This window comes from Staurois parvus, unplaced genomic scaffold, assembly GCF_062004578.1.
Source record: "Staurois parvus isolate SC_StPar_1 unplaced genomic scaffold, SC_StPar_1.0 ptg000130l, whole genome shotgun sequence".
Classification (NCBI taxonomy): Eukaryota; Metazoa; Chordata; class Amphibia; order Anura; family Ranidae; genus Staurois; species Staurois parvus.
This window is the reverse complement of record NW_028317926.1, coordinates 3,974,683-4,001,182: the sequence shown is the minus strand read 5'-3', so window position 1 is coordinate 4,001,182 and position 26,500 is coordinate 3,974,683. Positions and strand designations below refer to the sequence as shown.

General features: G+C 44.1%; 1 protein-coding gene across 1 annotated transcript in view; it reads left to right on the top strand.

Annotated features, from left to right (window-relative positions):
• The window catches only part of MYRIP (myosin VIIA and Rab interacting protein), a 609,431-nt gene that overhangs the window by 92,644 nt on the left and 490,287 nt on the right, over positions 1 to 26,500 (top strand). The window contains 1 exon segment of the mRNA XM_089672529.1: positions 22,027 to 22,149. Coding sequence (XP_089528655.1) covers positions 22,040 to 22,149 — 110 coding nt within the window. The 5' untranslated portion in view covers positions 22,027 to 22,039.

Here is a 26,500-nt window from a genome sequence, read left to right as displayed (position 1 = left end):
CTCGTTTGCTGCCCAGCACTCCATTCCCCTGCAGGCTCGAGTTACCCCATTGGTTCTCGAGGCGATAGATGGCAGGCCCCTGCAACCACCGCAGGTTACCCACGAGACTATGCCAGTTGAGGTAGCTATTGGGGCTGTTCACAGGGAGTTGGCCTGTTTCCAGGTGATTTCTTCTCCGCACTATTCGGTGGTTTTGGGGTATCCCTGGCTCCAGATGCACAATCCAACCTTCAATTGGCAAACTGCCGAGATTCTCTCGTGGTCTTCACAGTGTGGGGCCGGGTGCATCCGTGGGCCGGTTAAGGTGTTGTGTGCCTCCTCAGACTCTGCGTTGCCCACTGATTATGGGGAGTACCAGGACGTGTTTGATAAGGTACGCGCTGGTGCCTTACCTGCTCATCGTCCTTACGACTGCGCCATATCCTTGCAACCCGGTGCCACTCCTCCGCGTGGCAGGGTGTATCCTCTCTCGGTTGCGGAGAATAAGGCCATGGAGGAGTACGTTGCGGATGCGCTTTCCCGGGGGCACATTCGTAAGTCTACTTCCCCAGCAGGAGCGGGCTTTTTCTTTGTAAAGAAGAAGGGTGGTGAATTGAGGCCTTGCATCGATTATAGGGGTCTCAATCGAATCACCACTAAGAATGCCTACCCGATTCCCTTGATTACTGAGTTGTTCGACCGCCTTAAGGGGGCAACAGTCTTTACCAAACTTGACCTTAGGGCGGCGTACAACCTCGTACGGATCAAACAGGGGGATGAGTGGAAGACCGCGTTTAACACCAGAACCGGTCACTACGAATACCTGGTGATGCCCTTCGGGTTGTGTAACGCGCCCGCAGTTTTTCAGGAATTCATAAATGATGTCCTTCGTGACTTGTTGCAGCAGTGCGTGGTAGTTTACTTGGATGACATCCTGGTTTACTCTGCCTCCATGGAGTCCCATATCCAGGATGTCAAGCAGGTGCTGCAACGATTACGTGAGAACGAACTTTTTTGTAAACTTGAGAAGTGCGAATTCCATCGATCCCAAGTTGCCTTTTTAGGCTACATCATTTCTGCGGAGGGATTCTCCATGGACCCTCAGAAGGTTTCGGCAGTTCTGCAGTGGCCTCGTCCCAATGGCCTTCGGCCCATTCAGCGCTTTTTAGGTTTTGCCAACTACTATCGGAAATTCATCAGAAATTTCTCCACGCTGGCAAAACCTCTCTCAGACCTAACCAAGAAGGGCAGCAATCCTCACGAGTGGCCATCCGAGGCCATCGTAGCTTTTGAGGCTCTGAAATCCGCCTTCGCTTCGGCTCCGATACTGTCTCATCCCAATCCTGGATTGCCCTTCGTCCTTGAGGTTGATGCATCCGAGACAGGAGTAGGCGCTCTCCTGTCTCAACGTCGGTCGCCCGATGGACCCCTACTTCCCTGTGGGTTCTACTCCAGGAAGCTTTCCTCTGCAGAGTGCAACTACCAGATTGGAGATAGGGAGTTGTTGGCAATCATTCTGGCTCTCAAGGAATGGAGGCACCTGCTCGAGGGCTCCGCAGTTCCGGTCCTCATTCTTACCGATCATAAGAACCTGACTTATCTTTCGGAGGCCAAAAGATTGACACCCCGTCAAGCCAGATGGGCCTTGTTCTTGTCGCGGTTCAACTATGTGGTCTCCTATTTGCCTGGTTCCAAGAATGTCAGGGCTGATGCATTATCGCGGCAATACTCTGAGTTGTCCAGGGAGGACTCTGAGCCAACCTCGGTCATACCTCCGGATCATATCCTGGCTGCCATTCGTACCAGTCTGACTTCTCCCCTTGGGGAGCAGATTTTGGCGGCTCAAACTGACGCTCCTCCCGAGAGACCGGAGGGTAGATGTTTTGTACCCGAGGGGTTGCGCACCCGTCTGCTGCGTACCTACCATAACTCCAAAACTGCCGGGCATCCGGGGAGGAACCAGTTGTCTTGGGTCGTCTCTCGGTTGTTCTGGTGGCCAACTCTCCGTGCCGACATCGCCTCTTATGTAGCGGCATGTTCGATCTGTGCCCAGAATAAATCTCCACGGCATCTTCCAATGGGTCTTCTGCAACCCATTCCCAATGGGGAGCGTCCTTGGTCACACCTGGGCATGGACTTTATTGTAGACCTCCCTGTGTCTCGGGGTCATACGGTCATCCTCATGGTCGTCGATCGTTTTTCCAAAATGTGCCATTGTATTCCACTCAGGAAATTACCAACAGCGCAAGAACTGGCCACGGTCTTTTCCAGGGAGATTTTTCGCCTGCATGGGTTGCCCAAGGTGATTGTCTCGGACCGCGGGAGTCAGTTCGTGTCCAGATTCTGGCGCGCCTTCTGCTCCCAGTTGGGCATTAGTCTCTCCTTTTCTTCAGCCTACCACCCGCAGTCCAATGGGGCTGCGGAGCGTTCCAATCAGGCCTTAGAACAATTCCTTCGGTGTTATATCTCGGACCATCAGGACGATTGGGCCGATCTCCTGCCTTGGGCTGAGTTTGCCAGGAACTCAGCGGTCAACTCCTCCTCCGGGATGTCCCCCTTCATGGCCAACTATGGGTACCAACCCGCGGTATTACCTGAGAGGTTCTCACCACAGGACAGTCCGGCTGTGGAGAACCATCTTGCTGCCCTGCGTTCTTCATGGGGGCAGATCCAGAGGGCTTTGAGGGACTCGGCTCAGCGTCAGAAGTTCCAGGCTGATCGCAGACGGTTGCCCGCTCCTTCATACCAGGTCGGCGATCGGGTGTGGTTGTCTACTCGTAACCTCAATCTTCGGGTGCCCACACCCAAACTAGCTCCCCGTTTTGTCGGTCCTTTTCGCATTCTCCGCAAGGTGAATCCGGTGGCCTATGCCCTTGCCCTTCCACCTGGGATGCGGATCTCCAATATCTTTCATGTATCACTGTTGAAACCTCTGATCTGCAATCGCTTCACTACCTCTCTGCCTCGGCCCCGTCCCATTCGGGTTGACGGTCATGAGGAGTATGAGGTGAGCCGGATCCTGGACTCTCGATTGGTGCGCGGCCGATTACAGTTCCTGGTTCATTGGCGCGGTTATGGTCCCGAGGAGCGTTCCTGGGTTCCTTCCGCGGATGTCCATGCTCCTGCCCTCCTCCGCGCGTTTCATACCCGCTTTCCTCGGAAACCTTTTTGTTGAGCCGCGGAGGGGGAGGGGCCCTTGAGGAGGAGGTACTGTCAAGGTCCTACCTTTTCCCAGAGGTTATGTTACTCCATGTGCTAGCATCCATCTTGGATTTCTGCTGAGCATGATGGGAATCTTTTATGCCTTCAGGTCTCTGAGGTCCATCCCCCAGAGGGGTGTGGCTGAGTACATATAAGCCTGGGATCTGCACATGCTCTTTGCACTTGTGTCTTGTGTCTTTGTCTTGCTACAGCTCTGTGTATACGCTCGTGACTCTTCTGGTATTCTGACTCGGCTTGTGACTAAGACCATTCTCTGCGTTTCCCTTTGATCTGACCTTCTGTTGCTGAACCCGGCCCGTGACCTGTGATTCTCTGTCTACTGTTCTGTACTGTTTTGTCCCGTTGTTATTGACCCGGCTTGTCTGACTACGCTATTGTCATTCTCACCAACTACACGCCATTGGCGGCGGCCATTACCGCAGCTGGGGTGTCTCGGGGGCCGCGACCTGGTCCCTGGTTGCGTCAAGTCCATCCCCACCATCAGGGGCCCTGGTGAAGGGCAGCCTGGGACTTAGACTCCGCGCCCTGAGGGACTTCAGTCTGTTGGTGGTGGTTGTCGTCAGCCAGTGCGTTACCCTGCCACTAGGCCTACCTGTCCGTTCCACGGCCCTGCCCTGACATCGACCAAAGAAGTTGAGTGCATGTGCTCAGCATCATATCCAGAGGTTGTCTTTGGGAAATAGATGTATGACTGCAGCCAGCATTGCTGCAGAGGTTAAAGGAGTGTGGGGTCAGCCTGTCAGTGCTCAGACCATATGCCGCACACTTCATCAAATTGGTCTACATGGCTGTTGTCCCAGAAGGAAGCCTCTTCTAAAGATGATGCACAAGAAGCCTGCAAACAGTTTGCTGAAGACAAGCAGACTAAAGACATGGATTACTGGAACCATGTCCTGTGGTCTGATGAGACCAAGATAAACTTATTTGGTTCAAATGGTTTCAAGCGTGTGTGGCGGCAACCAGGTGAGGAGTACAAAGACAAGTGTGTTTTGCCTACTTTCAAGCATGGTTGTGGGAATGTCATGATCTAGGGCTGTTGAGTGCTGCTGGCACTGGGGAGCTACAGTTCATTGAGGGAACCATGAATGCCAACATGTACTGTGACTTACTGAAGTAGAGCATGATCCCCTCCCTTCGGAGACTGGGCCGCAGGGCAGTATTCCAACATGATAACGACACACCTCCAAGATGACCACTGCCTTGTTAAAGAAGAAGGGTAAAGGCGACGGACTGGCCAAGCATGTCTCCAGACCTAAACCCTATTGAGCATCTGTGGGGCATCCTCAAATGGAAGGTGAAGGAGTGCAAGGTCTCTAACATCCACCAACTCCTTGAAAACATCATGGGGAAGTGGAAGAGGACTCCAGTTGCAACCTGTGAAGCTCTGGTGAACTGCCCAAGAGGGTTAAGGCAGTGCTGTTAAATAATGGTGGCCCCACAAAATATTGCCCAATTGGGCAAGTTGATGGCTTTGGTGCATGGAATCTGTGACAGCATCGCTTAGTAACACCGCTCTGTGTGTATGTTGGCTGTTCTTGGCATTCCATGCACTGGAGCCATCAGCTTGCCATATTTGTATGATTTTATGGAAGTTTCTGTCTATTTCAATTACACCTATGCGTGCATGTGGGATAGTTGTTAAATAAATAAGAAGTTTTTTAACATACTTCACATCGGCTGGGTCTTTATTTTTACCTGCTGATGACACTTGCTACGGGCCTTATGGATCAGCTGCAATGGAGCTGGAGCTGCATATTATATATTGAGTGCAGTATGACCATTTATAATATTATGGTCCAACTGCTCTGGTAAGAGGCCCTTTTGTATAGTGGTGGAGGTGGTGGATCTTTCTTTATTGGTGGCACATTGTTTGGCAGCAAAGTTGTAGAACCGCATTGACCACTTTTACTTGTGGATTGGAACTGTCTATGAGAAGAGGAGTCTTCAATAGAGAGACACTTTACTTTGATTCTTCTATGGACACTTTTTGTGGCATTTCATTATTTAATTCTATCACGTATTCAACAGAACAAACTCTCCTTCAAAAGTAGCAGGTTCAAGTGTCAGGACAAACCATTTGCCACTGAGAGGGATGCTGTACATCTAACCCTCCCCCCAGACTGACAATGCTGCTGTCTGTTGCTCCTTCAGGCAAAGTGGGGGCACTCTAATTTAGTAGGTGTGTTACTGGCCAGATCACCAGGTGAAAAGCAGAACTAAGAAACTAAAACTAATGCAGACACCAGATCCAATGGGTAAGCTGCAATATAGTTTTGGGTTTCATACTGCTTTAAGGTGGTATTCTAAAATATTTAGAATGGGGAATCTTTTTGAGAAATAATTTTAGAAGAGAAAAGTTTAAATAAATATATAAAATATATACAGTGCATTCATAAAGTATTTGGACCCCCTTCACTTTTTTCAATTGTGTTATGTTGCAGACTGATACTACAGTTGTTTAAATTCTTTTTTCTTCTTAATCTATACTCAGTTCCCCATAATGACAAAGTGAAAATAGAATTTTAGAAATGTTTGCAAATATACAAAAAAGGAAAAACTGAAATATCACATTGGCATAAGTATGCAGACCCTTTGCAACAACACTTGAAATTTAGTTCAGGCGCCTCCCATTTCTCTTGACTGTTGCTGAGAAGTTTTTACACCTTGATTGGAGTCCAACTGTGGTAGATTAAATTCATTGGATGTGATTTGGAAAGGCACGCACCTCTCTATAAAAGGCCTCACAGCTGACAATGCATACTGTATCAGGGCAAAAGCCAAGAGGTCAAGGGAACAGCCTGCAGAGTTAACAGATAGGATTAATGCAAGACACAGATCTGGGGAAGGCTACACAAACCTTTCTGCTGCACTGAAGGTTCTCAAGAACACAGTGACATCCATAATTCTCAGGGTAGAAGGGCCTTAGTAAGAGAGGTGACCAAGAGACCAATGGTAACTCTGATTGAGCTCTATAGATCCTACGTGGAGATGAGACAATGTTCCAGAAGGCCAACCATCCATGCAGCCCTCCACCAATCTGGGCTTTATGGCAGAGTGGCTAGACCAGGGGTAGGCAACCTGCGGCTCTCTAGCTGTTGTGGAACTACATTTCCCATGAGGCACTGCAACATTACAAAACTGACAGTTACAGCTATGACTTGCAGAGGCATGATGGAACTTGTAGTCCTGCAACAGCTGGAGAGCCGCAGGTTGCCTACCCCTGGGCTAGATGGAAGCCTGTCCTCAATGAAAATACATGAAAGCCCATTTGAAGTTTGCAATGAAGAACATCAGACAGTGAACTCTCAGACTGAGAAAGATTATCTGGTCGGATAAAACCAAGATTGAACTGTTTGGCCTCAGTTCTAAATGTTATGTCTGAAGGAAACCAAACACCGATCATCACCTGCCAAGACCATTCGTGAAGCATGGTGTTGGCAGCATCATGCTGTGGGGGTGTTTTCAGCAGCAGGGACTGGGAGACTTATCAGGGTTAAGAGAAAGGTGAATGGATATCCTCAATGAAAACCTGTTCCACAGTGCTCAGGACCTCAGACTGGGCTGAAGGTTCACCTTCCAACATGACAACGATCCTAAGCACACAGCCAAAACAACAAAAGAGAGGCTTAGGGAAACTCTGTGAATGTCCTATAGTGGCACAGCAAGAGCCCTGACTTGAACCCTATTGAACATCTCTGGAGAGACCTGAAAATGGCTGTCCTCCAACGATCTCCATCGAACCTAAGCTTGAAAGGGTTTGTAAAGAAGAATGACAGAAAATCCTCCAATCCAGGTGTGAAAAACTTGCTGAGTCATACTCAAAAAGACTTGAGGCTGTAGTTGCTGCCAAAGGTGCTTCAACTAAAAAACTAAAAAAGAAAAGTTTTAAGATCCATTTTAAGCAACTCAGAATAATTTTTATACTGACTGTACACATAAAGATAACCGACTAATCACAGACTCAATTGTTTCAAGAAAAACAATGGTTGAATTTCACTGGACTTTCCACAAGGATAAATAGTTAATATTATGAAATTGATTGATTAAACTGCTACTTTAATGTGGCCAATTTCTGAAAGATATGATTCTATCATCAAAATGAACATCATTTGAACTGTCTGGCAAGCATTAATCTTGTAGATTGAGAATGTGCACTGTTGAAGAAACACACCAAAGCCAATTGGGACATTTAAAAAAATGAACTCTAACAAGTACATCCTCTATGGGAATAACATTTATATGAATAAAAGGAAAGAAACATAGCTGAACAGTAAAGTTTTAGTTATGATAAAGCATGAAAGGAAAGCATTTAAATCCCTACAGGATGATGGTACTGAGATCACATTAATGAAATATTAGGGATGTTATAAAACTTGCAAAAAAGAAATCAAGTTAGCAAGGTTTACAGCTGAAAACAAATGGGTAATGATGTTAAACTAAATCTCAAAAGGCTTTAAAAGTTTGTAAACTAAGAACAGGAAATTTGAGTATAGAGCTTCTAAAACATAGCAAAAAAGAAAATGTAAATACATGTTTTTTGGTTGATATTTGCCTTAATAAGAAATAGGTGCAGTAAGATTTAAAATATTAAGATACATAAAATATGTGTACATGCATGGGAATTTCTGAATGTAGTGGACTTGTGTACAAGAATCATAATTTGGACCCCCTTTCAGGACAAAAATAAAATGAGGTGTGCTGTGGCAGAAAGTGGTTTGCACTGAGATAAAAAATAGGCGTGGCTGAAAGTGGTGTAGTTAAATGAGTCCGAGATGACTTGCTTAGTATATAATGAGACGATGTGGAATAGGAAATGTACAGCACAACGTACTGAATGAGGCTGTGCAGAATAGGGAATGTACAGTGCAGTGTATAGTTGGGGTGTTGAGGCATAAACAATGACCAGCACAGCATACAGAATTATGCTGTGCAGGACTAGTAATGTACAACACAGTGTATAGATGGGGTGGTCTGGAATAGGAAATGCCCATCCCGGCTTACAGAATGAGTTTGTGCAGAATAGGGAATGTATAGCGCAGTATATAGATAGGGCAACGTGGAATGGACAATGTACAACACAACATACAGAATGAGGCTGTGTAGAATAGGGAATGTACAACACAGTGTATAGTTGGGGAGGTGTGGAATTGGCAATATACAGCACAGCATACAGAATGAGGCTGTGCAGAATAGAGAATGTACAGCACAATGTATAGATGGGTGGTCTAGAATAGGGAAGGTACAGCGCAGCTTTCAGAATGTGACTGTGCAGAATAGGAAATGTACACTGCAGTGTATAGTTGGGGTGGTGTGGAAAAGGGAATGTACAGCACAGCATACAGAATGAGGTTTTGTAGAATAGGTAATGTACAGTGCAGTGTATAGATAGGGCAGTGTGGAATAGGCAACGTACAGCACGGCTTACAGAATGAGGATGTGCAGAATAGGGAAAGCACAGCACTGTGCATAGATGGAGCAGAGTGGAATAGACAATGTACAGCAACAGGCATGCTGAAGAATAGGCAGTGTACAGCCCAGCGTACAGAATGTAGCTGTGCAAACTAGGGAATGTACAGCACAGTGTACAGAATGAAGCTGTGCAGAATAAGGAAAGCACAGTGCTTTGCATAGATGGGACAGTGTGCAATGCAATAGGGAACGTACAGCTCAGAGTACAGGATGAGGGTGTGCAGAATAGGGAATGTACAGCACAGAGTATAGATGGGGTGGTGTGAAGTTGGGAATGTACAGCACAGAGTACAGAAAAGAATAGAAAGTTATATTTGAGGCAAAGTTTCAGAAACAATGATCTAGTACAGAGATGTGTGCAGTGTACCATAATATACAATTTTACGGTAACCCAGCTCTATGAATATAGTGAATGTGGAAAAACCAAATGATTACAGAGTAAAAGGATCAAATAATGTATCCTTCTAACATTGTTTTTCCACAGTCACAATACTTATAGGATTGGGTTACTGTGAAGTGGTATAATCTGGTACTGGACACAGTTATAAGAGTGATAACAGTTATCATAAATGTCATCACTCGTGGTTGTCCAGCAACAGATAGAATAGATTTAAAGCAATCTTACCAGACCAAGATAAAATAGCAAATTTGAGACTTTATAGGTATTACACTTACTAACAAAATAAATAAAGTGCTCAAAATCAATTTTTCTTTATTGTACCTTAAATGTACTGTATATAAAACATTTTTTAAAAGCCAATATGTACACCTTGAATGCTGCTCCATTACATACATATATTCCATGAGTTTATTCAATACATATCCTCAGGTATACATTTCCTAACCATCAACCTTAGTTCACATACAGCTACAGTGCTCAGCATAAATGAGTACACCACTTCTGAAAAATAAGATTTTAATAAATATCTCAATGAACACAAGAACAATTTCCAAAATTTTGACAAAACTGAGTTTTATAGAATATCTGTTTAGCTCATTACATAAAAGTAAGGTAATAATATAACTTGGATTACAAAATCTTCAGTTTTACGCAAATAAGTTGATGCAAAAATGAATACACTCCACAACAAAAAACTACTACATCTAGCATTTTGTATGACCTCTATGATTTGTAAGGACAGCACCAAGTCTTCTAGGCATGGAATGAAAAAATTGGTGACATATTGCAACATATATCTTTTTCCATTCTTCAAGAACGACCTCTTTTAGAGCCAGGATGCTGGATGGAGTGTGATGGTCTACTTGTCTCTGCAGAATTCCCCATAGGTGTTGGATTGGGTTCAGAGCAGGAGACAAGCTTGGCCACTGAATCACTTTCACCCTGTTCTTCTTCAGAAATATAACAGTGGCTTTAGATGTGTGTTTTGGATCGTTGTCATATTGGAAAAGTGCACGACGACCAAGCACATGGAGTGATGGTAGCATCTTCTCATTCAAAATAGAGCAGTACATCTGTGAATTCATGATACCAGCAATGATATGTAGTTACCCAACATCAGCAGCACTCCTGCAGACAGACATTTATCCTCACTTCTGCTTTGATCACTGGCACTTTCCTGCTTTATCCAAAACATAACAAAGGTAACGTTGAGCTTGAATATGTAGAAAAATATCAAATGTCAGCTATGAGACTTGGCAAGTTAACTATCTCTAACAAGAACTGGACAACAGACAAGTCCATTGCATATTGCTGAAAGTGGAGTTTACTATTAGCTTAGGAAGGGGTTTTACAGTAAGAGTGGATAAGCTGTACAATCTCACTACCTGAGGAAGTAATAATAAAATCAATAATAATAATAATGCCATTTATAAAGGTACTGGATTTTGTTCTTGGAGCCAATGATCACTACAGCTACAATTACTAAAGGAAAGTTTAGAAATATTTTGATCTCGGAATTTGATTGGCCATTTGTATAGTTAGGCAGGACTTTTTTGACCATAGGCAAAATTAGCTACAGTTGTTGGGTAGCAGGTTTTATTTTTCTTCCTTAGTATTAAAACTACAAGTGTTGTAAGATTCGAATTTGATGACCATGATTTTTTTAACAGTCTAACACAGTTTTTGAAACAAAAAAAATAATATTGTACTTTTTCTTGTTTTCTTGTGTTTAAGTGTACTTATACCTAAAAATAATATGTTTAATTACTTAGCGGATATGTTGTATACCTGAATTGGACGAATCCCAGTGAGCAGGTTTGGCCAAAACAGGTGAAGTCCCCTGATCACCAGAATATCCTGTCCAGGACAGGTAGCCATTTCCTTCACTGCCAGTATTGTGCTTTCATCATTCACAACCCCATTGTTTCTGTTAGATTGCAAATGGGCACAGAGCAAAATAAACACACACTTGAGCTTAGAATATACCTGGAGATAGATTTTTGTGAACCTTGTAGATTATTATCTCTGTATTGACCACAGTCACCTGTTTATTGGTCTCCTGCACTTCAAGTGTCAGGTTTATCAGTAGCCATTCTTCAAGTCAGTAGCCATTCCTCAAGTCATTAGCTCCTGTCTAATAAATAGCTATTGGCACCATATAAACTAGGGTAAGGACCCTTTCAGAACAATGTGCATGGAGTAACCCATGCATATTACTACAGGAACTATATGTCAGGGATCTCCTCGATCCCTGCCGCGATGGTCCCGGCGCAGGCGCAGTGCACCGCCCTGTGCAGGGACACGGGCACTAGGTCCGGGCCGGCCGCGGCGTTCGAGTTCGCGCATGCGCAGTAGAAGCCGCGGCCGCCCGCTGGGCACCAATGGCAGCGCAGGGCGGGATATTTAAATGGCCCTGAGCTGTCATTCAGTGCCTTCTGGTCTTCCCTGCATCCTGTGAACCTGTGATCTTCTACCCCTTGTAAGTTTTGACCCGGATTGAACCTGACCTTGCTGCTTTCTCCTGCTCTGACCCTTGCTTTGCCTGACCTCTCTCCTGGATGCCCCCTATTGGATTTGACCTGCTGTTGCTGACCTGGCGTGTGACCCGACCATTCTATGCCCGCTGCCTTGTACCTTGCCGTCCTCTCTGTTACCGACCCGGCCCGTCTGACCTTGCTCATCCATCCATCCATCCCTTGCAGTGGGGTCTTCCGACCTCCTCACATCAGACTCTTCCCCGTGGGAGCCCCTTGCGCATACTACTACCACTGACGGGCGCACCCAGTAGTCACGACCTGGTCTCAGGGAGCTCCAAGTCCATCCCCACCATCAGGGGCCCTGGTGAACAAGCACCCTGGGACTTAGATTCCGTGCGCTGGGGACGCCTATTCAGTGGAGTGCTAGTAGTACCGCCGGGCGGTCCCTTACAGTACCAGAAGGCCATGACTGAGTCTAGAGGAGGTCCCTCGCCGCTTGAGGAGATCTGCAGGCACCTGTCTAATTTGACACAGGCCGTATCGGCCCTGCAGGATAGATGTCAGCAGATTGAAACCCAATTCCAGACCTGCACTATATCCGTTCCCGTCCCACAGGCCGCGGTCCCCGCACCTCCAGCCGTAGCAGCCCCTGTGCTGGTGTCTGGGGCATCCGCACCACTCCCGGCGGCCGACCCCCGAGTACCCTTACCGGAACGTTTCCACGGGGACCGCACACGCTTCAGATCATTCCGCGAGTCCTGCCTCCTCTATTTTGAGCTACAACCCCGAACCTTCGTGACTGAATCCGTGAAGGTGGGGTTCGTCATCTCCCTCCTGCAGGGTGAACCCCAAGACTGGGCCCATCGATTACGGGGAAAAAATGACCCTCACCTCAGTTCGGTTGACAGTTTTTTTGATGCAATGGCCATCCTTTATGATGACCCGCAGCGGGCAGCTTCTGCTGAAGCTACTCTGTACACGCTCCGGCAAGGCCGCCGAGCGGCGGAGGAGTACGCATCTGAGTTTAGGCGGTGGATGGGGGATACTCGCTGGAACGAGTTCGCACTCCTGCATCAGTTCCGTATAGGCCTATCAGAAGGCCTGAAAGATGAGCTCGCCCGGGTGGAGGTACCTGAGACTTTAGAGGACTTAATAGCACTGACCATTAAAATTGACCGTAGACTGCGGGAACGCAGGTTTGAGAGGTCCGGCCAGGGTCATGGAAACCCCTGGGGATCATTTCAAGGTCCCAGTCAAACACCTAGGCCAATCATCCAAAACCGGCCACCTGGAGATAACCCCGAACACATGTAACTCGGCCTGGCACGGCCTAAACTATCCATAGAGGAACATCTGCGCAGACGATCCCAGAACCTGTGCCTCTATTGTGGCGAAGCTGGTCATATGGCACGTTCCTGCCTGCAGAAACTGAGTAAGTGCACCTCTTCTTCCTTATCCATTGGCAATGTTGGTCCATCCCAATACTTAGTGGTACCCCTTTCCTTTCAGCTTCCAGAAAGGACCGTGGAAGTATCGGCCATAATTGACTCTGGGGCATGCAGCTGCTTCTTGGATATTAATTTTGCTCACCAGCAGGGTATTCCTCTCCTATTGAAACAGAAGGGGTTCAATATTTATTTGGCCGACGGTTCCCGAATAAAATCGGGGGTAGTGAACCAGGAAACCCCCTCCATCACCACTGTCATTGCCGGCCAGCACCAGGAACTCCTCCGCCTGGATGCTATAGCTTCACCCCTCTTCCCAGTCATTCTGGGGCTCCCATGGTTACGGGCCCATAACCCCCAGATTGACTGGGAGACCGGAGTAATCACGTTCCCTTCCCCATACTGTCGGGTATACTGCCGCACGTCGGGCCCGGGGGCCCCCCAAATCCTCCTGTGCTCTGAGGGGGAAGCTGAATTAAAACAAGTAATCCCTGCAGTCTACCATGGGTTTCTAGATGTGTTCAGCAAACGGGGAGCCGATACTCTACCCCCCCACCGCCCTTATGACTGTCCCATTGACCTGTTACCCGGCTCAGAAATTCCTTTTGGGCGAATCTTCCCCCTTTCAGAGCCCGAATTGGGGGCCCTAAAGGAATATATCGAGGATAGCCTCCAGAAGGGGTTCATCCGCCACTCCACTTCACCGGCGGGGGCGGGAATCTTCTTTGTTGAAAAGAAAGACAAAACCTTAAGGCCGTGTATCGATTACAGGGAATTGAACAGGGTCACGATAAAAAACCGTTACCCACTACCGTTAGTACCAGAGCTGTTCCAAAGTTTAAAGTCAGCAGTGGTTTTTACCAAGCTGGATCTGAGGGGGGCGTACAACTTGATTCGCATAAGGGAGGGGGACGAGTGGAAGACGGCCTTCCGCACCCGCTTCGGTCATTTTGAATATCTGGTCATGCCGTTCGGGTTGTGCAATGCTCCGGCCACTTTTCAACACTTTGTGAATGATATTTTTAGGGACTTTCTGGATGTCTTTGTGATCGTTTATTTAGACGACATTCTGATTTTCTCCCCGTCTTTGGGGGAACACAGAATACATGTAGCAAAAGTATTGGGGCGGTTGCGGCAGCATGGGTTGTACGCCAAGGCAGAGAAATGTTGTTTTCAACAATCCAGCATTGCCTTCTTGGGCCTGATTATCTCCACCGCGGGGGTCGCGATGGATCCCCAGAAGGTCGCTGCAATACTGGATTGGCCTGAACCCACAGACAGGAAAGGCGTCCAACGATTCATCGGCTTTGCAAATTTTTACCGGAAGTTCATCAAGAACTTCTCGGGTCTGGTCTCCCCCATTACTCAGCTAACCAAGCTGGGAACCCGATTCAGATGGACACCAGAAGCGCAGGGAGCTTTCAAAGCCTTGAAGAAGCTGTTCACTTCGGCACCCATTTTGGGTCACCCAGACGCCGCCCTGCCCTTTATCTTGGAGGTAGATGCATCGGAGAATGCGGTAGGCTCCATCCTCTCCCAACGAAAAGGCACCAAGGAACTGCTCCACCCTGTAGCGTTCTTCTTACGGAAGCTTACCCCAGCAGAGAGGAACTATGATATCGGTGATCGAGAGCTACTAGCGATCAAAACGGCGTTAGAGGAATGGAGGTACCTGCTGGAAGGTGCGGTGCACCCCATCTTAATATTTACTGACCACAAGAACTTAGAGTATCTGAGAACCGCCAAGCGTCTACGCCCGCGACAGGCGAGATGGGCACTATTCTTTTCAAGATTCAACTTCCACATTACGTACCGGCCAGGATCAAAGAACACTAAGCCGGATGCGTTATCACGGATGTACGAAGACGCCAAGGAGATCCCAGTACCCGACACCATCCTGTCCTCGGGTAACTTCTTGGTCCTTCAGTCGGACCTTCGTTCCAGGCTAATGGAGGCATCCACAAACTTCTCTACCCCAGGCGGAGGGCCGCTCCAGAACAAGGGGGGACTCCTATGGAGGGAAGATTGAATTGTGGTGCCGGAAGAAGCCCGAACCCTGGTCTTGGGGCATTGCCACGACCACCCGATGGCGGGGCACTTTGGCCCAGAAAAGACCCTGGAACTTCTCCGACGCTCATTCTGGTGGCCAGACATGGCTAAGGATTGTAAGGGCTATGTAAGGTCCTGTGTCACCTGCCAGAAGAACAAGCCATCAAGAAACAAGGTTTGGGGTCTGCTGCGACCCTTACCTATTCCTGAACGACCTTGGCAAAAGATCTCATTAGACTTTATAGTCGAGCTTCCGCCATCCCGAGACCACACGGCAATCCTGGTGGTCGTGGACCGCTTGTCCAAGATGGCCCACTTCATCCCGTTGAAGAAAACCCCCTCGGCGGCCGAGACCACGCGAGTCTTCATTCGTGAGGTAGTCAGGTTGCATGGGGTCCCCGAAGACATTGTCTCAGACCGAGGGGTCCAGTTCACGTCTAGATTCTGGAGAGCACTGTGCAAAGCCCTGGACATCAAATTATCTCTCTCCTCTGCGTTCCACCCTCAAACTAACGGTCAAACCGAAAGGACCAATCAGACCTTAGAGCAATACTTAAGATGCTATACTTCGTTTACTCAAGATGACTGGCTGCCACTTCTACCTCTAGCGGAATTTGCGTATAACAACGCCCGCCACTCAGCAACAGGGCAGTCCCCGTTCTTTGCCAACTATGGCTTTCACCCAGTCTTCCTCCCGGATTTGGTTTCGGAATGCCCAGTACCAGCAACACAAGATGTGGTAACGTTCTTCGCTGCGAACAATAAGAAGCTTCAAGAGGCCATCAGTCGGGCCCAGGAAGACTACAGGAAAGCATTCAACAGGAAACGGAGAGGAGATCTGGTATTGCGGCCTGGGGAGAAGGTTTGGCTGGCGATGTCCAATTTAAAGATGCTTTGCCCGTCAAAGAAATTGGGACCCAAATTTATAGGCCCCTTCTGCATTAAACGGATGGTTAACGAAGTAGCCTACGAACTCGTCCTCCCTGACACGCTCAAGATCCACCCGGTCTTCCATGTGTCCCTGCTGAAGCCAGTGGTCCCAGATGCCTTCCCTGACCGGGAATCTAGACCCCCGGAAGCGGTAACGGTCGAGGGAGAAGAAGAGTTTGAGGTTGAAACAATCCTGAAGTGTCGAAGGAGGGGAGGCCAGACCCAATTCCTTATCAAATGGAAGGGCTATGGCCCTGAGGACAATTCCTGGGAACCAGCCCATAATGTCCATGCACCCAGACTTGTCCGGAGGTTTTTTCGCGATCACCCGTGGTGGAGAGATCGGGTGGGCATCCGGAGGCTGCCCGTAGGGGGGGGGCCATGTCAGGGATCTCCTCGATCCCTGCCGCGATGGTCCCGGCGCAGGCGCAGTGCACCGCCCTGTGCAGGGACACGGGCACTAGGTCCGGGCCGGCCGCGGCGTTCGGGTTCGCGCATGCGCAGTAGAAGCCGCGGCCGCCCGCTGGGCACCAATGGCAGCGCAGGGCGGGATATTTAAATGGCCCTGAGCTGTCATTCAGTGCCTTCTGGTCTTCCCTGCATCCTGTGAACTTGTGATCCTCTACCCCTTGTAAGTTTTGACCCGGATTGAACCTGACCTTGCTGCTTTCTCCTGCTCTGACCCTTGCTTTGCCTGACCTCTCTCCTGGATGCCCCCTATTGCCCCCTATATTTGACCTGCTGTTGCTGACCTGGCGTGTGACCCGACCATTCTATGCCCGCTGCCTTGTACCTTGCCGTCCTCTCTGTTACCGACCCGGCCCGTCTGACCTTGCTCATCCATCCATCCCTTGCAGTGGGGTCTTCCGACCTCCTCACATCAGACTCTTCCCCGTGGGAGCCCCTTGCGCATACTACTACCACTGACGGGCGCACCCAGTAGTCACGACCTGGTCTCAGGGAGCTCCAAGTCCATCCCCACCATCAGGGGCCCTGGTGAACAAGCACCCTGGGACTTAGATTCCGTGCGCTGGGGACGCCTATTCAGTGGAGTGCTAGTAGTACCGCCGGGCGGTCCCTTACACTATAGCTGACTGTGTCCTTTCACTCAGCAGATCTAGACATGAAATTGCAATGTTTGGTAAATCTGGGATAATAAAGTTCATATTCTTTTAATCAAAAAAAGGCCATTTTGATAGTTTATATTGACTGCAATTAGCTCTATCCTTCTTTAGCGTCAAACCACAGTTTTGCCAACACTACATTTTCTGCAATCTGCACTTAAAAGTTAGAAGGTATCAATATATTTTACTATCTATATCATTCTACATTGTGCTTCCAAGTACAATAACAGTTTGTACTCTGATTTAGGGTTGCCACCTTTGTTTGGGTCAAAAACAGGCAGAGCAAGGATGGTGTTAGTACCTAATGCAATTAGCTGAATGGTGGTTGTGGCCAAATTGCAGAGGTAGGGACTTAAAGAAGTATGATTAAATAAAACTTGAGCCTACTCTGCTCTGGGCGAAGAATTATGGCTTTTCTGATGCTGCATAGCAGATTTAGCTGGACAGCACTGGCCAAGAGTGCATGGGAGGAGCCATTTCTCTCTTAGTCAGCACTTCCTGTCACATTCCACAGCACCCATAGGCTCAGGATGCAATGGAAGGCAGTGCAGCTGCCATGAGTCCCTCCCTCCCTCCTGAAAATATGGGATATACTGCATCCAATCTTGAATCAGAAAAGGACACAGCATGATATATTGACTCAGGTCATTTTGAGACATGTACTCTCTATGCACACATTTCAGCCAGTCCTGTGTTGTCTCTCTATATTTTCTTTGAGCATCTGTCTAGCTCTTTATGTGACATGATGCACAGTAAAAGTCATTGTGTGTTTAGGAGGTGCTTTCCTGCTACAGGACTCTTCATATTTATGTTCTAGCACCATGCAGTGTGGGGTCAACTAAGGCATCTTCTATCCTCCAGTTATTGTCCTGATGAGGATCTGAAAGTTAATGTGCTTTCTACAGAAGTCCATGAAAGTTTTCTGATGAGTTGAGACCATATGGTCGCCTCCTTGAACAAGGATGCCAACCCCTATCTAGATCTGATTATCTCTTTAATCCTGTCTCCTATGTTCACACAAAATTTGTATAGTTTATGGATAATTCAGGGTTTTTTTTGCCTATTTTTCATTATGTGAAAAATAGAAAAATTACACCATAGTTTTAATCAGTAATGAGATATTTATGTCTTCACAAACATCCTGGCAATGACAAATATGAAGCGATCTGCAAGTGGAAAAAAAGAGGAACGAAGCTGTAAAACAATCTTGCGTTACAATTTTTTTTTCCTACATGAGTTCATCAGCAAAGATCTTTCAGATACAGAAATAACATATCTGCCTTCAATAGAATCAAATGTTAAATTTCTACATCACAATAAATGTAGGTACATACATAACACCAATCTGCCATTGATTATAATGATGTATCAAACACACATAATGAAAGCGCACAAAGTAAAAGAAAAGTTATGACAATATATAGAAGCTGGTTAGTGGTCACACTGTAGATCGATTTAAACAAATATAAGTTACCCAATATATCATAAGTCCTGAATTCCTTTATTTCTGATGAAAAATTGAAAGTCTACACTGGAACATTCAAACTAGATACTTAAAAAAGCGTAGCCTGGCCTGTGTCTCCAACAGCATTTTTCAGCTCAGCAAGCATTGTCAGCACAGAATCTACTCCGCTATCCAATAAAAAAGTTGAAAGAAGGCAGATAAAAAATAATTGAGCAATTAAAACCAGTATCCAGTGTTCTTTTATTTTTAATGAAAAAATTAAAGTTGAGAAAGGCTACACTGGAACATTCAAATCACACACTTCAAAAAGTACAGCCTGTCCTCCTAACAATGTTTTTTAGCTCAACAAACATTATCAGCACACTTGTCCAAGCTACTCTGGTATCCAAAAGAAAACTGAAAGAAGACAGATGAAAAAATATTTGAGCACTTAAAAACAGCATCCAGTGTATCTTATATAAAGCATTAAAAAATAGCCATTTTGTGACACCAAGCAGCATCTAGTTATGGCAAGGAACTTGTTAGTAGAAGTACCGAATGAATATGGAAACCGTAAAAGATGCTAGAAGGTTATGTCACACATTGCATCTGTAATGCAAAGATTTCTTGTTAACAAGGTGAAAAACAGAAATGCTTTAGCTTGCCGCTAGATTTTTTACTGGCAGAGCTGATACAACAGAATTCATACTTTTTGTAGGGAATCTACAGGAGAAGAGCATGAGAGATATTACGTTTATAATTTCTTTCTAGGATGCTACTTCTCAGGGATATACCATCCATAGAATGAGAACTTGGCTGAGCTAGGTTAATGTACTAATTGAACTTAGATCTCCCACAAAAGGGAAACAAATGGCCCGGTAACAAATATGTTGGACAAAGCAAGCATTTGTAAAGTGTATTTAAAGTTGTTGCTTTGTTTTTAAGTTTTGGATAAAACAAGGATTGGTTAAAACTACTTTTAGTTCTTTTTAGTACTTTTTTTCACCATTGTCTGTATCTTAAAAGAGAAATTGCATTTAACTTCCTGTTTTGAAAATTCAACAGGAAGTTAGAGAAATTTTGCAAATTGAGGGGAAATTCACACTTAGTGTCTCCTTTGGGCGATTACCCTCACTTTCTGATTACCTTTACCTTCTGTTCCAGTTACAACAGTAAAATTTTCAATTTCCCATAACATTCTTTTTCAATGACAATGATCACCAAGACAAAAAGAGAGGGTGGATACAATCAGATATGAATTCTTCCTCTTCCCCACACAATCCAAATGAAAAAAAAGTTTTGGTTATAAATACACTTTTGTGATAAATACACTTTAGCACATATAATAATGGAATAATTATAACAACATGCTTTATATGCCGATCATGAGAATGTGAGGCATATAATTTTGGTGAGTGAGTGTCCTAGAGGGATATGGTGGCACTGAGCACTTTGTTGTGGAACAATTTAATTGGAGAAGACCTGAAGTTACCAATGTTTAATGAAATGTTTAGATATTAATGGGACTTTTCTTCTTTTTTTTTTTTTGCACTACTATAACACTGGGTGATTTTTTATTGACTTTTCTTACACCTTTATTCATTTTCAATGTCATTTGATTATAATATATTAGGAGTTGATTGGTCTTGATATATATTGCACATAGGATAGCACCTCTGTTCTTTTTTTTGTTTTGTTATTTAGAAGGAACTGGGTTACATAACTTTAATTTGTTATTAAGTGGCAGCTGCTCATTTAGTCTAGTGCACGGGTGTTTTCTGTGGTGCGGGGGGCGAAGCTGTTGGACATAAGAGGGAGAAGCACAATAGCTTATTGTTTTATAAAAAAAAATTTACTTACTTTACACCCTGGCTTCTGCCCACTAGGGTGAAGCAGGTCTTTTGGCAAGATACTGAGAAAGCTGAGGATCCCAAATTCTCTAGCACAATGCAGAAGCATCTTTTCTCAGGATTTTGGAGGGAGGAGCGGAATAAACTGATCTGGCATAAACAAAATATGTCAGTGTCTCTGCAGTGAACTTTGAGAATTACTTTTTTCACTGTGTCTGCAGCTATATAGATCAGGGAGGACTTGTTTTACACCTTTTCTGCCCTCAGTCTGGTGTTCAATTCACTTTAAAGGTAAACTATAATAGTATTCATAATTTATATTTACTCCTTTAACTTATAATATTTTAAACAGTTTTTTTTTACTATATTATATGTATACAATGCAATGGCAAGGGCTTCCAGAACATTTTGGATTAGTTACTGAGCCAGAACAGCAGAAACAGATTGCTTGGAAGCACATGAGTAATGTAGCTAAAGCTGTAGAGAAAAAATGTTTTTTAAGCTAAATAGCAGCTTTAAAGTGATACCAAAGCCTCATTTTTTTCAATATTAAACATGTCATACTTACCTGCTCTGTGCAGTGGTTTTGTACAGAGCAGCCACGATTCACCTCTTCTCAGGTCTCCCGCTGGCTATTCTGGCTCCTTCCCACTGAACATTGCCCCATAGCAAGCCGCTTGTTAGGAGGGCACTGGTATGTGCTCATCCCTGAGCCCTGCTCTCTGAGCCCATAAGACACAGCAGCGTGGGACTTTGTCCCATCCCTGCTCCCTCCTCACAGACTGTGATTGCCAATGACTCCCGCTGCGGCGTCTCAGCCAATGAGGAGGAAGAGACTCATGAAAGCTGATTTTCCCCATGAACATCGCTGAACCAAGATTAGGCTCAGGTGAGTATTTGGAGGGGAAAGGGGGGGGTGGGGGTGCACTTCACATGATGCATGAAGGTAAAAACTTTACGTTTTTAGATCACTTTGATGTGTTACATTACTATAGGTGATTTCCTTTGAATTATAATACCATGATTTTCTTATAACAGACTCAAGTTTAAAAACTTGAAAACACCAGCAAGTCCGATCTGATTTCATATGGGAATGAGATAACAAGCTTTGTAAATAGCATTCATTACCATTTTTTCCTGCATACCTGTACATACATTTGAAATACAAATTATGTCATTCTGAAATAGTACAATTTGTCTTCTTGTTGCCATGGTGTTCTGTCCACAAGTGCCTACGGATGACAACCAAATGTTAGCGTAAAAACATCATTCCATTCTACTTTTTTTCTGCTCTGATCAATGACTAATGTTACAATACTCTGACTGATGGTAGCAGATAAGGTGTGAGCATGTTACTATCACACATTGCTTTATGCATGGTTATGTTGTATTGCTAGGAATTTATTTTTTATTATACAAGGTAAAATACATGCATGTTATCTTGTAAATTAGATTCTCACAAACAGAGAGTAACCATTAAAGTATTTTTTTTACAGATGCTAATGGCTTTTATTGTGCATATACCTCATGTGAAATATTTATAATGCCTATAATTAGCAGAAACGTTTAGTGCCTTTCCAGGTGGGGAAGTGATGGAGGAATCTACGTGATTTACAGCTTCTTTTAATTGCTTTTAGAATCAAGAAAGACATGGGAAGGAAACTGGATCTTTCTGGTCTGACCGAGGATGAAGCAGAACATGTCCTTCAGGTTGTCCAGCGAGACTTCAGCCTCAGAAAGAAAGAAGAGGAACGGTTAAGGTAGGAAAATGTTCTCACATCTCCTTATTTTTAAAATAAATGGCAATATTATAAGACATAATAAATGCTGGACATTTTTATAGCTTAGGCACGCAAGTTGTAAAATTTTCTTTGCTTGTCAGTGCAAATATATTAGTATTCTAGTGATGCAATGTGCTTTTATGCATTTATGGGCACTGTACTGCATTCATAATGTAATAATGTTTGCATTTTTATGAAATATGAGGCTTAACCCTTTTGATCACAGAATAACTGGAAAAGGATGAAAAAAAACATTTGTTGCAATAGCATGCTACCAAACACAAAAAGGATAAAAACCTCACTATGACACTATAGTACAAGAAGATTCATTGGAAACATATTGCCTGCTAAAAAATAAAGGGTGTTTTATTGATAAAGTGTATTTTCCTTTACTCTAGATATACAGTATTTAAATAGTATCTATGTATATTAGCCCTTTTTCCAATGGATCTACAACAATATTAAACCTTTACTGAAAAAGTAGGGGTATGGGTTTTTTTGAGGGTTTTTTCCCTAAAGGGGCCCTGCCGCTATATCACATGGCAAAGTCATATCTGTAAAAGAAGAGTTTCGAATTATATCTTTCCTGCTGCCTAAGACTGCTGTACTCATGTAAAGTCAACAGGGATTTCAGGATCCACAGGAACCAACACTTCCAGAAGTTGAACTCCTTGGGTACCCTACAGCTGTCACTAATTCCTCCTGCTGACCACCATTTCCCCTGTTATGACACAAGAGGGTCACTTTAAAGAGTAACTCCACTTTTGTTGAGAAAAAAACAATCCCATTTGGCTGATCAATGAACATTGCAGGGCTTTTAACCTCCCTGGCGGTATGATTATGTCAATATTTCTGTGTTCAAAATGGTACATTTTTTTGCATAGAAATATGTTGTTTTTTTATTGTAGGCCTGCAATTTTTAGGAATAACTCACTGAAATCTGTCCGAACAAGAGTCTAGTAAACATCCCGGGTATGATAAAATTTGAAACACAAAATCATAAATTATAATATAATAAATAATCATAAATAATAATAATAAATTTAATTCAATAATATAATCAAACCGAAAGCACTGAAATTTGAAATATAGCTCATAGTTCATAGCTCATAGTTCGCACATCACTGACCTTAGTTGCAAAATCGGTTTCAGTGGCTGATGACCAATTTCCCCACAAATCATTATCACTCAATTCTGCAAGTGGTTCTGATTTACTATCGCTGTTCTCTAGCTGGTCTAAAACCACTTTTGACGTAAAGAGACGCTTCTTGGATGCCATGGACGTTTCTCATTTTCCAGGCAGAAAGAACAGTAAAAATGCAGGCAGGGCACAGGACAAAGCACTAGGGACAAAATGTATGTGAAATGCTTTGAAACAGTAATGTTTTACTATGTGATTTTAGTGCAGTTCGTGAATGTCACTTTTTAAAATTTTAAAATTTCCCGCCGATTTCCGGCCCCCGTACGTCCCGTGCGTCCCGACGCTTGCAGGGACCGGACCCCGGAAGACGGATGCTGGTATCTGCCGGAGGAGATGGCCCGGGACGCTGCAGGGGGGACATCACGGGAGCGAAGGACAAGGTAAGTGAAACAGGGATACCGGAGCAATGCTGCAGGGTAATCCCGAGTGTAGCTCGGGGTTACCACTTTTGGCACTGATAATTAACCCCGAGCTACACTCGGGAATACCGCCAGGGGGGGGTTAACAAGCTTTTTACAAATTCCTTCCTGTTTCTGCTCTGAAGAAATTGCTGTTTGTTGAGTGCAGAGTGAATCTGAATAGGTATGACTTTTTCATAATTAATTAGGTGATGCACTTGCAATGTTCTAATGTGGAAAGGTGTAGGGTCTGCATCCCTTGAAGTAATTAAGCATTTGGGAGATGATATTTTTTGCAGAGGCTGCCTAAAATCTGACATATTGTATGTCTTAGTGCAAACTTCAGGGAAAATCAGTTAGACAACCACAGAAGCAGAATATTAAATTTCTGGGGAAGTTCTATACACCAACTGTGTACAGAAGGCCTCCAGGTTGCCATATTATAATATTCTCCCTGTCCCCACTCCTGGTTAAATAATTAAATACCATAATTAAATAAACATCTATATAGTTACAATTTATTATTATAATTTTTTTATGTATTATGTACAGAACGTATTTATATTACTTATAAATAAAGGGAAACACTGGAAATATAACCCTTAAAGAGTAAAAAGGAAAAGGAGAGCACCTTGACTCCAAACATAAGACTATTAAATACTACATATCAAAAGAACATTAGGTTCCTCTCCAAACATCATATTGTCTCTCCATGAAAGATCACAGTTGCACTGTGAGACCAACAGACATCATATTGTCATCAAGGTGTTAATACTTCCACCATCTCATAGTATGAATCAGAGTCCCAAAGGCATGTAAGGATTAGTCATGTCCAAGCTGTTAATAGTCTTATTTAGATGCAAGCTCTGCAAGGTATCCTCAATGCGAATGTGACTACCTTTGGTCTTTAGTTATTCTTTACTATTTGTACCATCCTAAAAAGGTGGTTATTTTGTAAATTCAGGGTCTGTCAGGAAATTTGAATGATTCATTAAGTCAGCGATACTGATTATTTAAGCGGTCAATATATGACGGTTGCCTCCAATATAGAATAAATTATTAAATATAACTCAGCTGACCTATGTAATTATTTCCTGAATTCATGCTCTATGTAAATTTTTTTTTAACACAGTAAAATTGTGTGAAAGTACAGACAATGTAAGTTTATTTAACAATTAAGTCATTAACATTCACGTATAGCAACAGGATTCATAGCATGACATAGACACACAAAATTCATATTCCACAATGCAAATCATGACTTATTTAGGGATAAAACGAAATTCCCATTAATAGCATAAATTGAATAACTTACTGTTCACTTGTAGGTATCACAACCAATAATCAAACTAATCTAGCAAACAACTAGATCCACGCTTATCACACCCTTTGCTTCCTCTGCTAAAGAATAAAGGGGCCAAGTTTATCTACAGGCTGTGATGATACAGCTTGGATTTAATTATTTATTTCCTAGGGAATTGTAATAACGTGAGTGGCAGGTAATGTTAAAATCTAGCACACAATAAGGAAATATATCTAGGTAAGTTATATTCAGGAGTAAGATGGAATTTTTCAAAATGATTATCAAATTATACGTTATCCAGAAAGAGATTAGTGTTGAATTAAACACACTTTTCCAGTAGGACCTTCAGGTGCTGTTCACACTAGGGTATTTTAAATTCTGCGTTTCTGTATGTGATTTCAAAACGCTCTGCTAAAATGACAAATCACAGAAATGCATGTTCCTCCTTAATCAGCATCTTTGATTGTTGGCATTATCCTCATCATCATCTCAAATCACAGAACCACATGTTCAGGTGCCATTCATGTTAATGGGACCTCAAAATGCGATGCGGTTCTGCAGCGATTGTTGAGTGATAAATCGCACGGCAGTAGTGGAAAACCGCATCACGTGACATGTCACCCAAAAGAAGTTCAGGAACTTCTTTTGGGTGACACACATTGTGCGATGAAGTTTGCAGTGTGATTTATAGTGCGACAATCGCAGCCGCAGCAGAACTGAAATGTTTTCAGGTGCCATTAACATGAATTGCACCTGAACACATGGTTCCACGATTTGGGATAATGATGAGAATAATGATGATAATCAAAGATGCAGATTAAGGAGGATGAAACTGAAGAGATCAAGATAAATCTCTTTTCTCTCTGAATTTCCTTTTTTGTCCCCAAAAATTCCCTTATCTATCGAGTAATATTACCCATTAATTACTTGTTTGCACAGTCAGTGGTTTCACTTGCCCACCAGATGGCACTCTAAGACTAGACATTAGTGGTGCACCGAAATGAAAATTCTAGTGCCAAAACCAAAACCAAAAATTCAAGATGCACGGCCGAAAATATTGTATATTTTTCAAAATCAATTTTTTGCGAAAAATTACACTTTAATGATTAAAAAAAACACAATATATACCCCATTAATTTGTAAAATATGAAAAATGATGTTATGCTGAGTAAATAGATACCCAACATGTCATGCTTTAAAATTGTGCACGCTCGTGGAATGGCATCAAACTATGGTACTTCAAAATCTCCATGGGTGATGCTTTACAAGTTTCTACAGGTTACCAGTGTAAAGTTACAGAGGAGGTCTAGTGTTAGAATTATTGCTCTTGCTCTGACATTTGTGCTGATACCTCACATGTGTGGTTTCAACACCGTTTACATATGTGGGCGTAACCTACGTATGCGTTCACCACTACATGCGAACACG